The sequence below is a fragment of the Maniola jurtina genome, chromosome 5, assembly GCF_905333055.1.
Source record: "Maniola jurtina chromosome 5, ilManJurt1.1, whole genome shotgun sequence".
Lineage (NCBI taxonomy): Eukaryota > Metazoa > Arthropoda > Insecta > Lepidoptera > Nymphalidae > Maniola > Maniola jurtina.
In genome coordinates, this window is record NC_060033.1 from 4,993,831 (window position 1) to 5,008,499 (window position 14,669).

The 14,669-nt window shown below is 34.8% G+C and overlaps 1 protein-coding gene across 2 annotated transcripts; it reads left to right on the forward strand.

Annotated features, from left to right (window-relative positions):
* The first annotated feature begins 253 nt into the window (after positions 1-253).
* LOC123865315 (glucose dehydrogenase [FAD, quinone]-like) lies at positions 254-4,773 on the forward strand. 2 transcript variants are annotated; one of them, XM_045906272.1, is made up of 5 exons: positions 254-435; positions 1,456-2,082; positions 2,588-2,745; positions 3,151-3,265; positions 3,428-4,773. In XM_045906272.1, the coding sequence occupies exons 2-5, from the start codon at positions 1,495-1,497 to the stop codon at positions 4,757-4,759; spliced, it is 2,193 nt and encodes a 730-aa protein (XP_045762228.1). In that variant the 5' UTR covers positions 254-435; positions 1,456-1,494; the 3' UTR covers positions 4,760-4,773. The 2 variants fall into 2 exon arrangements, with proteins under 2 accessions (XP_045762228.1, XP_045762227.1); XM_045906271.1 differs by lacking the exon at positions 254-435 and having other exon boundaries at positions 1,402-2,082.
* The last annotated feature ends 9,896 nt before the right edge of the window (positions 4,774-14,669 follow it).

Genomic DNA, 14,669 nt, shown 5'->3' on the forward strand with positions numbered 1-14,669 from the left:
AGATCAGCATCCGACATTGAATCTGATAATGTAGAAACGCTCCCGTATGAAATAGGGGAAAATATATGAAATTTAAAAGCTCCATTATTAGGTTCGGTTCGAGTATACCCAGTCAATATGTAACCTACCAAAGGTATACTTTATTTTACAGCCGTGCGTTGGTGTATAGGATTTATGACGGTATGGGTAATTTAGAGGGTATAAGTGCTTTATTTTATGAGCGTTTTGAGTTAAAGCGTTTTACTTGTTTGTTTCTTGTGCTCTTAGAGTACTGGAGCAATTTTCGTGGAAACCATTTCAGGAGTTGAAAACTTTGCAATATACTTAATAACAGGAACTTTGAAATGTACCAAAAACGAACTTCCTCACTAAAAGCAATCTAACTTTAAAAGTAACACTACGATCATGAAGATAATGAAGATACATAGTACTTTGGTTTATATTTTTTTGTTAAATATGATTAAAAAAGTATTAATTTAATTTACTTTGATTAGGAATTATAACATCTAAAAACTAAATTATTAAAATAATGAACCTAAAACTAAAAACTAAAAAAATAATAATTGTTGTGATACTACTTTTTAACAGTTGCCATTTTTCAACAACAGTAGAATAGCAACCAAGCAAAACCAATTCTAATAGTGAGAAGTTTTAAAAGTGCCTACTCACAGTCCAATTTCATGTCCTGTTACATTAATTTGTTGAGGAACAAACAAATCGCTCCGTGAATAAGCATGTTATGAAAAATTTAGTAATTTTTCATATTTTATATAATGTATTATTGTCGTCTCGTAAACTCTTTTTCAATTGCTTGTATAAAAATAACTTGAGTATGATTTACTGTACTTAAAGAGTCTTTGAAGTACTTAAATATCTCTGAAATTATCTAATTAATATAAAAACAAACTGAAACGATTCATTCAAAATCATAATACTCAAGAAGCTTACTTGCACTATAACTAACAATATCGAAATGAAATTTAGAGCTTTTTATATTGAATATAACGGTCACACACCACGATCAATTGGGTGGTTTTCACTGCCGATATTTCGACTCAGTTGCAGGAGTCGTGGTCACGACGGGACTCATAATATAAAATGTATAAAAATATAATCTAAAGAGGCTTAAAATCATTAATCGTGAGCTTCTTGAGTCATAGGGAAGTGAGTATGGTCAATTAGAACTTGATCGACTTGAAAAACAAATTGATTTAAAGAAATTGAACTGTGAATAGGCACTTTAATACCTACTCACTAAAATCAAAAAACTTGAGGCCTGTTTTGTATTTCTAAATTGGAACGATTTGATTGATGGCAACGTTGAGCAATCTAATTTCAGCACCATGAACTCAATAAGTTACTTACGCTTGAAGCTTCTACAAGTAGATCATTCTTTTAACCGAGTTCAACGACGTAATACATTACGTAGCTTCTGAGATAGTTTAGTGCATTTAGTAGTTAGTAATTAGCTGTGAGATACGTGAAGTGACGAAAATGATATCCACATGGACTCCGCAAAATTTTAGTGATATTTGTAAGGAACAGCAAGCTCCTTTGACGGCATGTTCATCTACGGGTGTAATGTTCTTGGCCTTAGTGACGCGCCTGTTTGGTGGTGTCTCATACAGTGTGCCGAACCTGACAAGAAATCCATATAAGTTTTCAAGTCCAGCATTACAATTAAATTCAGAAATTCAGGGATTGAAGTTCAATAACCCAGTTGGCTCTTATAATTTCGAATACGGGCCTCCACAAAGTTACCATCACCACACGCATCTTCGTAGAAAAGATGACAAGGATCTTTATAATTTTAATACCTTTCATCCTTCTTCTTCACGCTTCAATAATTTTCCTATAGAATATAACAGTGACTTTCTTCAACCAGTGGATTTAAATTTAGTCAAAAAAATGTTGGAAAATTTTGGTAAACATGAAGTGCTAGCGACAAAGGAGAAGACCAAGAGAGAGAAAAAACCAAAACATAGAAAAAATACTGAAGAATATTACGACTTTATCATAGTTGGTGCTGGATCAGCTGGTTGTGTTGTTGCCAATCGGTTATCGGAAGTTAAGAAGTGGAAGGTAAGTTCCAGGTGGTAAGAAGTGGAATGTAATTTCAACAAACAACAACAACTGTTGGCGGATTATAGCAAAATAATTTTTAACTGTTTCTTGCTATACCAGATTTACTAAGATTTTTTTAATTAAGTCAAATAAGTAACCAATTAGTATTTCGTAGAACACAAGTATTCTGAGAAACTAACAAAAAAACTGGTCAAGTGTGTGTCAAAATACGCACACGTGGTAAAAGATTTCTATAACTGTACTAAGCACTAACCTTATCGCTTTTAGTTTATTTTTAAAATACATAGCTGTGACAAACAGACAGACAGATGGATGGACAGACTGTACGAATCTATAAGGATTTCTTGTTTTACTACGTATTCCTAACAAGTATTTGTCCTTTAAAGTACAATTAACTCTTCTATTCGAAGCACTAATCAAAGTTCTGAACATTTTTATTATTATATTTATACTCTCTCAGGTAAAGCATACTTAAATTAAACGCTTGTCAATTTTGCACTAGATACTATTAATAGAAGCAGGACCTGAACAACCCGACGTCACTATGGCACCGTCGATTGCAGCAATAATTAAAGGTTCTAACATCGATTGGAACTTCAGAACTCAACCCGAAGCACTGACATGTAGATCTGCTAGGGGACAAAGTTGTTCATGGACAAGGTACTTTAAACGATGATGATTTTAAACTAAGATAGGTTGTTATAAGTGTAGGATGGGCGGTTGGATTCGGAAATGATGGGGCTGGCATAATTTTTTTTAAAGAAAAACCCCAAAAAAATAGACTAAAAAGAAGCAATCAAAAACTACTACATTTATTCGAAGTAGATAATTAATAAAACTATCACCATTAATCATCATTCTTGAATCGAAAATTTCTGGTTCTTACAATAATAATCGTGGAACAGTATTTTTTTGTCATTCAGTGCATTTGAGAGATGTGCACACTTCCACGAAGCTTCTATTTTCTGGCATACTTTTGCCTCTGCGCAAGAATTTAGATACTTATTGAGGAACAGCAATGATGCATGTAAGTTTCACAAAAAATAATCAACATTATTTTTTCAGTGGTAAAACCATGGGAGGTTCCAGTTCTGTCAATTTTTTGGTATACATGCGAGGCAATCGACTTGATTATGATAACTGGGCAGAAATGGGTAACTATGGATGGAGTTATGATGAGGTATGTCAAAACACTATTTGTCTTCGTATTTTTACCACTCCCGAAATGTACTGTCTTTATACGCAAAGTAGCCCGGCACTGTTAGATATAAATTGCCGTATGATATTGATTACTATTTTTCTAAATAAATATATTACTTTATATTGTGTTACCTATTTTTAGGTGCTACCGTACTTTAAGAAATCTGAAAACAACCGAGACATAGAATCTTCTGACAAATATTACCATGGAGTTGGTGGACCACTCAACGTAGAAAGATATTCTTATACTGATTTAAATACTGTTATGTTAGTAGATGCATTCAAAGAAAAAGGGTTGCCGTTAAATGATTTAACATCAGCAGATAATTTTGGTACGAATATAGCCTCATCTACTTCTAAAGATGGTAAAAGATGGTCAACAAATATTGCTTTTATTAAACCAATAAGAAGAAAACGTGCTAATTTAAATATATTAGTGAATACACAAGCTACCAAAATTATTATAGATGCAAAGACAAAATTAGCTCATGGAATAACATATATTAAAAATGGAAAGCTTTATAATGCATATGCTAAAAAAGAAGTTATTATTAGCAGTGGTGCAATCAATTCACCAAAATTACTTATGCTTTCTGGTATCGGTCCTAAAGAACATTTAGAAAGCCTAAACATACCAATTATCACAAATTTACCTGTAGGACAAAATTTGCAAGATCATGTGACTACAGAAGCTCTTATTATATCCCTAGCAAATAAAACTTCAACGGCTGTTAATGGGCATGATTTGTTAAATGAAGTTAGCAAATATAAAAAACAACCTCTTAAAAAATCTGGGCCGTTATCATCTACTAGTATTTTGACAAGTATAGCCTTTATTAAAACCAAGTACGCTAGTGAAAATGCACCAGATATACAATTTCATTTTGCTGGAAGAAATGTCAAAGAATTTTATTCAGACCCTACAACGTATTTGGCAACAAATTTTTTCCCTTTCTCTTTCTACGATGGGCTTACAGTTAGACCAGTTTTACTTGTACCTAAAAGTAGAGGATTTATTTTACTGAACCAAACTGATCCAATACTGAGCCAACCATTGATATTTCCTCGATTTTTTACAAAGAAAGAAGATATAGATGTACTGGTTGACGCAATGAGATTCGCTGTTGGCTTAGAAGAAACTGAAATATTTAAAAACAATGGTGCTAGATTCGTCAGAGAACCAGTCAAAGGGTGTACAGAACACATTTGGGGAACGTATTCATATTTCACTTGTTTACTTGTACAATATACCAGCACTATTTATCATACTGCAGGTACGTGTAAAATGGGGCCAGAATGGGACAAAGAAGCAGTTGTAGATCCTAGATTACGAGTTTACGGAATCAAAAATCTTAGAGTGGTTGATGCGTCAATAATGCCTTCAATAGTCAGAGGAAATACAAATGCACCGACAATAATGATAGCTGAGAAAGCTTCTGATATGATAAAAGAAGACTGGCTATCACAAAGATAAATGTAATAATTTTGTTAAGAGTGGCCATTATAATTCTGATTTAGAGTTAATTTTGTAAATAAAACTGTTTTATACCTACCGACAACTGTAACTAGTGGCCCATTAATAGGAAATAAGAGCCTATTAATAAATGTATTCTTTCTCCATATTTTTTTTATTTATCCAAAAATTCTTATTTTGTCAAATAATATGTCAGCATTTTATATGAGTATTTATGATTACTTAATATATTATATTTAATTTATTATTTAACACAACGCATAAGACCTAATTAAGAAAAAAACTATATTTTTGTTTTGTTTTGTGTGTGTTTTTCTGTAAATTTCGTTGTGTACATTCATTTATTCAAAAACTTAACAAAAAAAAATAATGAGTGAAGGAGGTAATTTCCTTATCTGTGATAACAAAAATTAGTACGAGATTGTGATCAAGGGGAGAAGTGTTTTTGTAAAGTTTACCTTTTGTTATAAACATAAAAGCTTACGAAATGGTGTTAACCCAAAATATGCTTTAAGTCTTATTATGCTTTGCTTAAATCACTACTTAATTTAGTTTTTTTTTATAATGAAGCAAACTTCTGAACTTAACTCTTCTTTTTGCAATAACTGGTTGAACTAGTGCCTAAGATTGTATTTGTCAGTGGTGCCAATATAGATATCTAATATGTAAAATATTTCATAGAGGAAAAATAAATAAACCAGAACTGAAATAAGCTTTAAAAAAATCTCAAGAAAAAAATTTCAGTAAAATCTACTTTCCGAACCGGTTAAAACCTTGATATGTAGGCGTCTATAAAGTTGGCCTAGTTATTTAGTAAATATTTTTTTTTAATGTTTCTTAACTTAAGTTTTTTTAATTAAGTTTCTTCTTATTAAGTTTTACCTTAAGGTTTAGGAAGATATTATAATAATTTACTTCGTACAATTTGATTTAAAAAGTCTCAGACTGATAGAATCTTATAAACATAGTCCACATGGTTGCACACAATTATTTTATCATGCACGAAGAACGTTAAAAATCGTAACTAGAGGTTATGGCCCCGTTTAATTTTAAAAACGTGCTTTTCTCTCCACCTTTGCAAGCTTTTTCTCAAAATTTTATCTCTGAAGCACTAAATCTTAGCGACTAAAGAGATATGACATTTAAATATATTTTTTTTGATGAGTTTATATTCGGAAGTTATAATAAATGTAATTTTAAAAATTCCAATCTACTGTAGTTTCTTATTGTTATTATAATTTATAAATACTGTAAAATATTACCTACTTAAGTAAACTATTTAATAATTATTATCCATACTTAATTTGTGTGTCAGTCTGTCTGCCTGCTAGCTTTTCACGGCCCAACAGTTTAATCGATTTTGATTAAAGGTTCAGAGTTAGCTTATCCCGGGGACGAAATATTAATAATTATACTTACCAGAAAAGCAAAGATTGCCCACGGGATTTTAAAAAAAAAAACCTAAATCCAGGCGGACGATGTCGCGGGCATCATCTAGTACGTATCATATTGGACGTATATTTTGCTATACCCTAAAGGGGTCTCATAATATGTCTCACCACTAACTTTCCAAGTTTTTTAAGGAAATCTGGCAAACTATAGAGACAGACATTAGTTTTTTTTTTTTTTATTACAATATGAAATTTATTCAGAAAGTAATAATACAGATTTTCACAAATGTTAAAAATACTTAAATATAAAAATTATAAAACAAAAATATCATCCAAATCACTGTAACGAGGCAGGGTGCCCAGAACGCTGGCTGCGTTACCTCGTTGAATGGCCAGACTAATATGCTGACCAAGGTAACTGCCAGATTTCCGGTCACCCGTGGACTCCACAAGACGGGATGACAGGTCCTTAAAAAAGGATCTGGCATCCTCGCCCCACGAACCCATGGTCTCCACTCCAAAAGGCACAAATATGAAATTATTTTCTATATTTTCATATTTGCGCCTCTTGGCCCTTTCTGCCTTAGTGGCTGCCGTTCCGGCCGCCACGGAGGTCACCTGTATGTGAGACAGCGCCAGTGTACCAACACACGTGGCATCCCATACAAGCGACCTTCCTTGTTTCCACGGAACCAGAGTCATACCGTCTGGTCTCTTGCCATCACTACGTGCCAAACCATTTGGTTCTAATACTGCAGGCACTTTAGCTGTGACAAGAGACCTACGTATGACTCCGTTCAGGGAAGCATGACGGGAGAAACGACCGGCACTTTTGGCACATGCAAGGCCATGGTGACCATATACGTCCACTGTCTCGCCACAGTGGCAAAGATGTGGCTGCTGAATCCTAGCGCCAAGCCGAAGACCAACCGCGATGGTAAGCGTAAGGTGGTCCAATAGAGTGCCGATATGTTTTGAAGGGAGAGCTTGAAGCCAGTAGCTTGATTCTCTCGTAGACACTGCGAGGAGACGCGCGCGGTCCTTTGCAGAAGTTGATGAATTTATCAACTCCTGCAAAACATTCGCACAAAGTGCGTCATCCCATTGTCTTTGAGAAATCAAAGATACCGGCTCTTTACTGGGACATGCCAAATTGAAAGCGTCTCTAGCCTCTGCCAAATACGAGAGCTCTACGGAATCCAAAGAAGGATTTATAATATTGCCACAGAGCCCTAACGTACTATAACCAGAGGTTATATTAGTTTTTAGAACGTGCCTACAATATTTCATTATTCAAAATATGAGAACCAAACTATGTTTATTGAAAAGGGCTGAGGAGCTCGCGCTACGAAAACTCTCATAAAATATTGCAAGTAATTTATTTCGTCAAATTGTATGACGGTCGCAATCCATAACGGATAAATAAGTATCGTAGTATAAAATAAATTTAAAAAACTCATTGAAAAACTGCCCTAAATAAAAATTCGATAAACCAAAGATTAGCTGTTTCATGGGTTTTTGCGCCTAACTTATCTATTATTGTTACTTAATTTTGAGAAGGTCAATAAATATTTTTTAGTAAATTCGACCTTGTATGTTGTTGCTTGGGGTCAATTTTACAATTTATCAGGATTCTGTGTATCATTAGGTTTTTTTAAACTTTTCATGTTTCAAAACTTTTGTTACTTTTAACGTTAAAGAGTCTCAGTAACGGTTTAGGAGCGAACTAAATTCCGACAGATCGCTAGATTAAGCCCTACCCGTTGCGCTATTGTCGTACCTACTCCTGGTGCAAGCTTAACGCTTAGTTAAGTTAGGAAAGGGGAATATTAGTCATGATTAACATGGCTAATATTCTTTGTTATAAATTTAAAAAACTTCTTTTTTTTTAAAACTACTACACTACTAAACTACTTTTTAAACTACTTCTTTACTAAAAAAAACTTTGTTTTTTTTTTAAATATAGGTCATGAAAAGTTTTACTTTCCCCTCCAATTAAGCGTAAATCTTGTGCTAGGAGTAGGTACGGCAATAGTGCAACGGGTGGGCTTTGAACCGCCGACCTTTCGGAATTCAGTTCGCTCCTCAACCGTTCAACTATTGAGACTCGGAGGTTTTATCGAACTAATCTAAGAACCATTACCTCCAAAAAAGTATCTAAGTACCTACTTACCAAAAATTCCAAACAATGACTGGCGAAATATTTTAATTCTTATCCGTAGGGGATGCGTGACGTGCAAATCGATGAAATCACTTATGTATTCCTTCCGTGATAGGCGATGATCGGTTTATTATACGATACCTTTCATACATACAAAAAAGATTTTTTATAAAGTAAACTCCAACCAAATTCAAAGAATAATTTTAATAATTCGTAAAGTATATAAAAAATTGTGGAAGTTAAATTATTATACCTACAAAAAAAGATAGATCGTAGTTTTATTAGGATATTATGGATCTGGCATAATCACATAGTGATTAATTGATCCAAAAAAAAAACCTGAATAAAAAAAATAAAAAAAATCTAATCATTAGAAAGAAAGTATATTATGTCTTATAAGACAGCATAGGTATACCTAGGCAGCAAACCAATATAGGTACTTTCAAATAATCATAATTAATTTAAAATCAAAGATTAATTTTACACAAATCAAAAATATTGACAAAAGTCTAAAAAATCAATTATTAGGAACATGGAGGGTAAAAAATAGAGATATTTGACGAAAGTAAATATTTGGCAAGATTTTTTTCAAGCTTATAACGCTACATTTTAAAAACAACCAAACATTTCAAATCGTATCAAACAAAGTGGAAATGATTTTATGAAATCTTTTTATTTCCAACCACTATTAATATTCCCGCGGAAATATTGGAGATAATATATAGGTACAGTCATACAATATAGATGAAACAAAAAAATCATAAATTTTTGGCTCCAAAAATTTATAGGCTTTAATCCTGAATTGCGCAATTAACCGGTTTATGGTGGATAAAACTGGATTTTAAAACATTTTATAGACAGTCGTCATGTTTCCGAGTTTATGCTGCATTAAAACATACAGTCGTGCATCACGAAACACGAGTTTTAATTTTACTACCAAAATGAATAAGGCTTTAAGACCTGCGTTCATACATAATGTGAGCACGGATCTCTCTCTCAGAGTGAGGGTTTTGGCCATAGTCTACCACGCTAGCCCAGTGCGGATTGGCGTCTGCCAATCACACACATTTGAAAACATTACGGAGCTTTCAGGCAAATAAATAAGTACTAATCTCTATTAATCAATTAATCGTACCAGTTTAAATTCTAAAAAACTCTAGGAAACCAAATCCGTGTTTTTTGGCCGTGGGTTATGAAAAATGAAATGAAGCTAACTGGAAATATCGCTTGACATGCTTGTTCCTTTTTCCCAGTGCATCCGCTACGTGCCTGTTACGAGTCCGGCGTAGAGACATTCGATGTAAAACATTAGAGCGCCAACAGACTAGGGCCGGACAGGACAAATTTCTGTCTGACGCATTGTCATCAAAGTGGAACGAGGATCCACCCTTTCGTGCTAATGTAAAACCGACTCCATTTTAAAAACTGAGGTTTTGTCCACCATACATACTTTTAGTCCCTAGTGTTTTTGAGCACTTGGCTTCTTGTACATGGACCTAGAGTTGCACTGCAAACGTGTGGGCCGTACCGCCCACCGCACCGCCCGCGCCAGATCGGAGCGGCGTGCGTGCCGCATCACCACTGCGCCACTGTGTTTTAATGTGTGATTCTTAGGCTAAGACACTGTTAAAGCGAGACAGCGTTATACCGCTGGCATAAATCTGTCTCGTTTTAAGTCTAAGCAGAGTCCAAGTGCGCTCTATTTTCAACCTTAATGTCTCAGCGTCAGTTTCTAAGTGCACCGTCATTTATTTTAGTTTAATGAAAGAGCGATACCGAGTTATTATAATTACTTAACTGTAAGATGGTTAATACCAATGAATCCTATAAAAACAAAAAAAAGTAAAAGCATGATATGAAATACACGTGTTATAAACTTGGAACTCTGTCAGATAAACTCAGACAAAAAGTATTCAGCAAACTTATTACGAACTACTACCACCAACCTACTACTATTTACCGTTTCTTTAACAACAGTTCGCCTTGTGATCGCTGCTTTCCATTTCAACACAAAAACTCTTAGCGGCGATTGGGCACAGCAGCTGCGGTGTGGATTTGGATGTGAATATGAAATACAGAAAAAATACCGCTTCAGCTGCGGCTAAAAGTCGGATAGTCTACTTGCAGCCTTAGAAACATACATTGTTGCCATGAAAAATGTATCTCGAAACGAAGTGACTTTTGAGACGAAAGTTTTGATCTGTGCTACGCTAACGACAGAGCTCAACGAGTTGCAAAGTTGAAGTGGGATTGGGCGGGCACATAGTTCGGAGAATTGATGGACGTTGAACATTCACATGGCGTTAATAACGGTCTCGTCCCATAATACGCAGCATTGGGAACCCTTCAAGTCAAGAGTGAGTAGGCAACTTCTAGGCAAGCGCGCTTCATCTTTGGCTGCATCATCACTTGCTAGCAGATGTGATTGCAGCCAAGCGCTAGTCTGTAAATTGTAAAAAAAACCCTAAGTGGACGGGTAGCTGTGAACTGCGGCTGGACACAAGCGATCAAGCCACCTTTCAAACAAAAAAAAAAAAAAACAAAATTAAAATCGGTTCATTAGTTTAGAAGCTACGATACCACAGACAGATACACAGATACACACGTCAAACTTATAACACTTTTTGGGTCGGGAGTTAAAAATACTTGTCCTGACTGACTGACTGATCTATCGACGCATAGCGTAAACCACTGGGATCCCAAATTCTATCAACGATGCAAAGAATGCAAAAGATGCAAAATCTCATTCCAAGCACACTAATGTCATTTTTTTTGTACACGTACATCAAAACATCTTTGCATAATGGAAATAGCGTTTACAAGTTAGGTAATCGTCATTCGCTGACTGCGTTGGGCCAACGTAAACTGGAGGCAAGACTAACTTTCGTGTGCGTCTTGTACATATCCTAATTCAAACAAAACAACGCTGAATGCGGCTCAGACAATGCCTCGCTTGGTATCCATTGTGCCCGACGACAACTTCACGTTTGTTGTTTGTCTTCCTTACTCATACTTGAACAATGTACATGTAGTCAAATAAGTACATATAGTCAAGCAATGGCATTCATTTCCTATGTCCGAGTATTTGATTATACCCAACTTTAAACTTGGGTATTCAGTGTGCCCTGTGGTTAAGACATATCGGCGTTTTATTCAGGAAGTCGGGAGTTTGAGTTTAACTTTTTGGAATTATGTGCGTTTTAAGAAATTAAATACAGGTTGTAACCAGAAAACTAGCAGAAACTTAGCGTTATACTCCCTTAACACAATCCAATGCCATTAACCATTTTTGCCTTATCTTGTAGTTTTAGTGATTTACTATTTTTCAAACCCGCATTGTATAGTGTACAAAACTCGGGTCAGTGCCCACCTACTTAACGTGACTCAAGTTAACGTAACGTAATGTAATTCAAGTGACCTATTTACTTAACGTTCGTTGACCTCTAGCGTCAGTCAGATGTTTTATTTGCTATTATATATTGTGAACTTTTAAAACTGCAGGATTTTTACTTTTTTTTCGTAGTTTTTTATGGTATCTTATCAGTGCTTATCACCTGTCTTTGTTTTTGCTAGCTTTCTGGTTACACAATGTATCGTGTGCCTTAAACTCTGCTTCGTGTTTAAAACTTGCCTCCACAAGTAATATGGATATGTCATATAACAACACAAGTCGGATTTGTTATTGCATCCTTGTATGTGGTCGCAGGGACAAAGTGAATCTCCCGCTTAGCCACAATCATATCAAAACAATCCGAAATGCACTTTACACAATAGCTTCCTACGTTTCTATTGTGGTAGCGAAATTTCCTTTGAAATTCCATATTTATATGTCATTGAGAATTTCGAATACAGTCCAATTTGAATTTATTTGTAGATACAATTCTGCTTTGTAATTTATTTATGGATACGCAAAGACTTCCCAATATTTTCTTCAAGAAACTTGTATAAGTACGAGTATCTCTAACGTATATTCAAGCAGATCACCTTAATTTTAGACTAGCGCATTATCATCACTGTTTTAGTTTATGTTTTCATGATCTTAACATCCCTATCGCCGGTCCACTACTAAGCACGGGTCTCATCTCAGACTTAGAAGGGTATAGGCCGTAGTCTGCCACGTTGGCCCAGTGCGGTTTGGTAGACTTTACACACCTTTTTTTTTTAAAAAAAAAAGAATATTAGTCATTTTAATCATAACTAACATTCCCCTTTCCCCTCCAACTAAGCATTAAGCTTGTGCTAGGAGTGGGTACGACAATAGTGCAACGGGTGGGATTTGAACCTCCGACCTTTCGGTCTTCAGTCCGCTCCTATAACCGTTGAGCTATTGAGGCTTTTACCTTTAAGAACATTATGAAGAACTCTCAAGCATGCAGATTGTTTCCTTCACCCTAAAAGTAAGATGCACAAATTATTACCAAACCAAATATAATTTAACCAAATAGTGCCAATTATTATTATTATTGCCAAATAGTGCCAATTATTGACCTATCATAAGAGCCTATAAAGTTAGCCTACATACAATAAAAACTGTTTTGATTTGTGATAACAAAAATACAACAGTTATTAAAAATCTATAGATTTATATAAAGCAGACATCAAAAATACTGTGCTCTAAAATTCCTAGAAATAATGCACTTTAGAAATTTTCAAACTGTCATTATGCCAGAATTTTTTCCGAATCGTCTAAAAATTTGGATTAACTACACTTTCATTTGGTCAGAACCAATGCTTTTTTGCCGCGGTCGAGCGGCAACAGTGAAATTTTAAAAACTCATTGGCAGGACTACTAACAATTCGTATAACGATAGAACTGAAAAATCGGCTCATACACTTTAAAGATAGAGGCAGGCTAAGAACAGGCATGTTATTTTGCGTAAAAAAGATTCAAAACGCAGGAAAATGTAGATAAAAGAAAGTGAAATACTCTCGTAATATATACTATGAGTACAATAAAGTTGTATATTAATAAAAAATAATTTAAAGACAAAAAACAAATTCATTCAAATAACATCTTACATTTTATTTATTTATTACCTATCAAGATATTAATGACCTGAAGGCTGTTGAAAGATAAGTAAAATTCCATATTCTAAAACATATATTATCTTAGATTGAGTGTAACACTACCTTAACCGTAATATCCGGGCGTCGGTAAGAGGAAAGAACTTTCCTTTGTTTTCATTCAATATCGATTGCGGCTCCGGCTGACTATGTAATTTTTGCACCAATGTATTTTCTACAAACCGACAAATTGGGCTCTCCCCCTCTCGCTTCCTGAGTTTGTTCTTGTAATTTAATTGATTAGAATCGTTTCTAAAATCATATTATTTTATTATAGCTGTTGCCCGCGACTTCGTCCGCGTCCTGTGGGAACTGTCTTTTCCCGTGGATTTTCCAAAACATTTCTTTCAATTAAACCTTGTCCTAACAATAATTACAAACACAACTAAAAAAAATTATCCAATTTGGTCCAATCGCAATTGGTTGCCTGGCAGCAAGACCGCCGCCAAATTGTACTTTGTACCTTACTCACCCTACTGATGCTTTTCTGTATTGTTTTGTTCCATGGTGTCTTATGGTGTACAATAAAATCTTATTTATTCATTTATTCATGTTTTTACGTCATAGTTTGTGTACTAGCTTAGATGTCACGGCGACAATAAAATTTGCAAGTTTAGTTGGGGAGATGCCTAAAGATGTTTACGCTCCGTGGCTCGTTGTACATTGCTATGGCTGGGATGTTGTGCTGGAAAATCAGAAAGCTCTACAGGTACATGGGACACAAGAGCACTTAGTATGGCGCACATTTTTCTAAGGTTCCGTAGGTACCTACTCATAAGATCTTGAGTATTGTACCAAACAATTGATTTAGGTTTAGCCTAGTAAGTTTTTACTCCTGCTTCACCACCCCATTCTAGAAGCGGGCCGCCAAGTAATTCAGCGTTCAGCTACGTATTATTCAATCTACTATATGTCTTTAGACTATCTGATCCACCCGTAGACTGTTTTCGCTAAGATGGAATTCTTGAAACCTCTTTCTTAGTTTGAGTCTATTTATTAAGAATATAAACCTTAAGATCACTTAAGTTTTTACAAATGTAGGTTATAAGTTTCTAGACCTAGGTTTGAGCTGCATAACTTTGATATATGTCAGTCAGTCAGTTTCTCGTTAAATAACATATAAATAAATTCTGTCATTTCACCCTTGCAAGTTCTGCACAGTTTTTTTTTGATGTTACATTCGCCCTAGTTACTTCCAGTGTGTATCAAATATGAAATCCTCAGGGATAACGCGGCGTCGTTGCGGGAAAGAATTCCTTAACAAAGAACAAAATGTTGTGGAACACTTACTATG

Excerpts from the sequence above, each read along its gene's own strand:
- LOC123865315 (XM_045906272.1), top strand. The coding sequence starts at position 1,495 with ATGATATCCACATGGACTCCGCAAAATTTTAGTGATATTTGTAAGGAA. Across the intron at positions 2,083-2,587 it reads CGGAAGTTAAGAAGTGGAAG|ATACTATTAATAGAAGCAGG; the intron begins GTAAGTTCCAGG and ends ATTTTGCACTAG. Across the intron at positions 3,266-3,427 it reads ATGGATGGAGTTATGATGAG|GTGCTACCGTACTTTAAGAA; the intron begins GTATGTCAAAAC and ends ACCTATTTTTAG.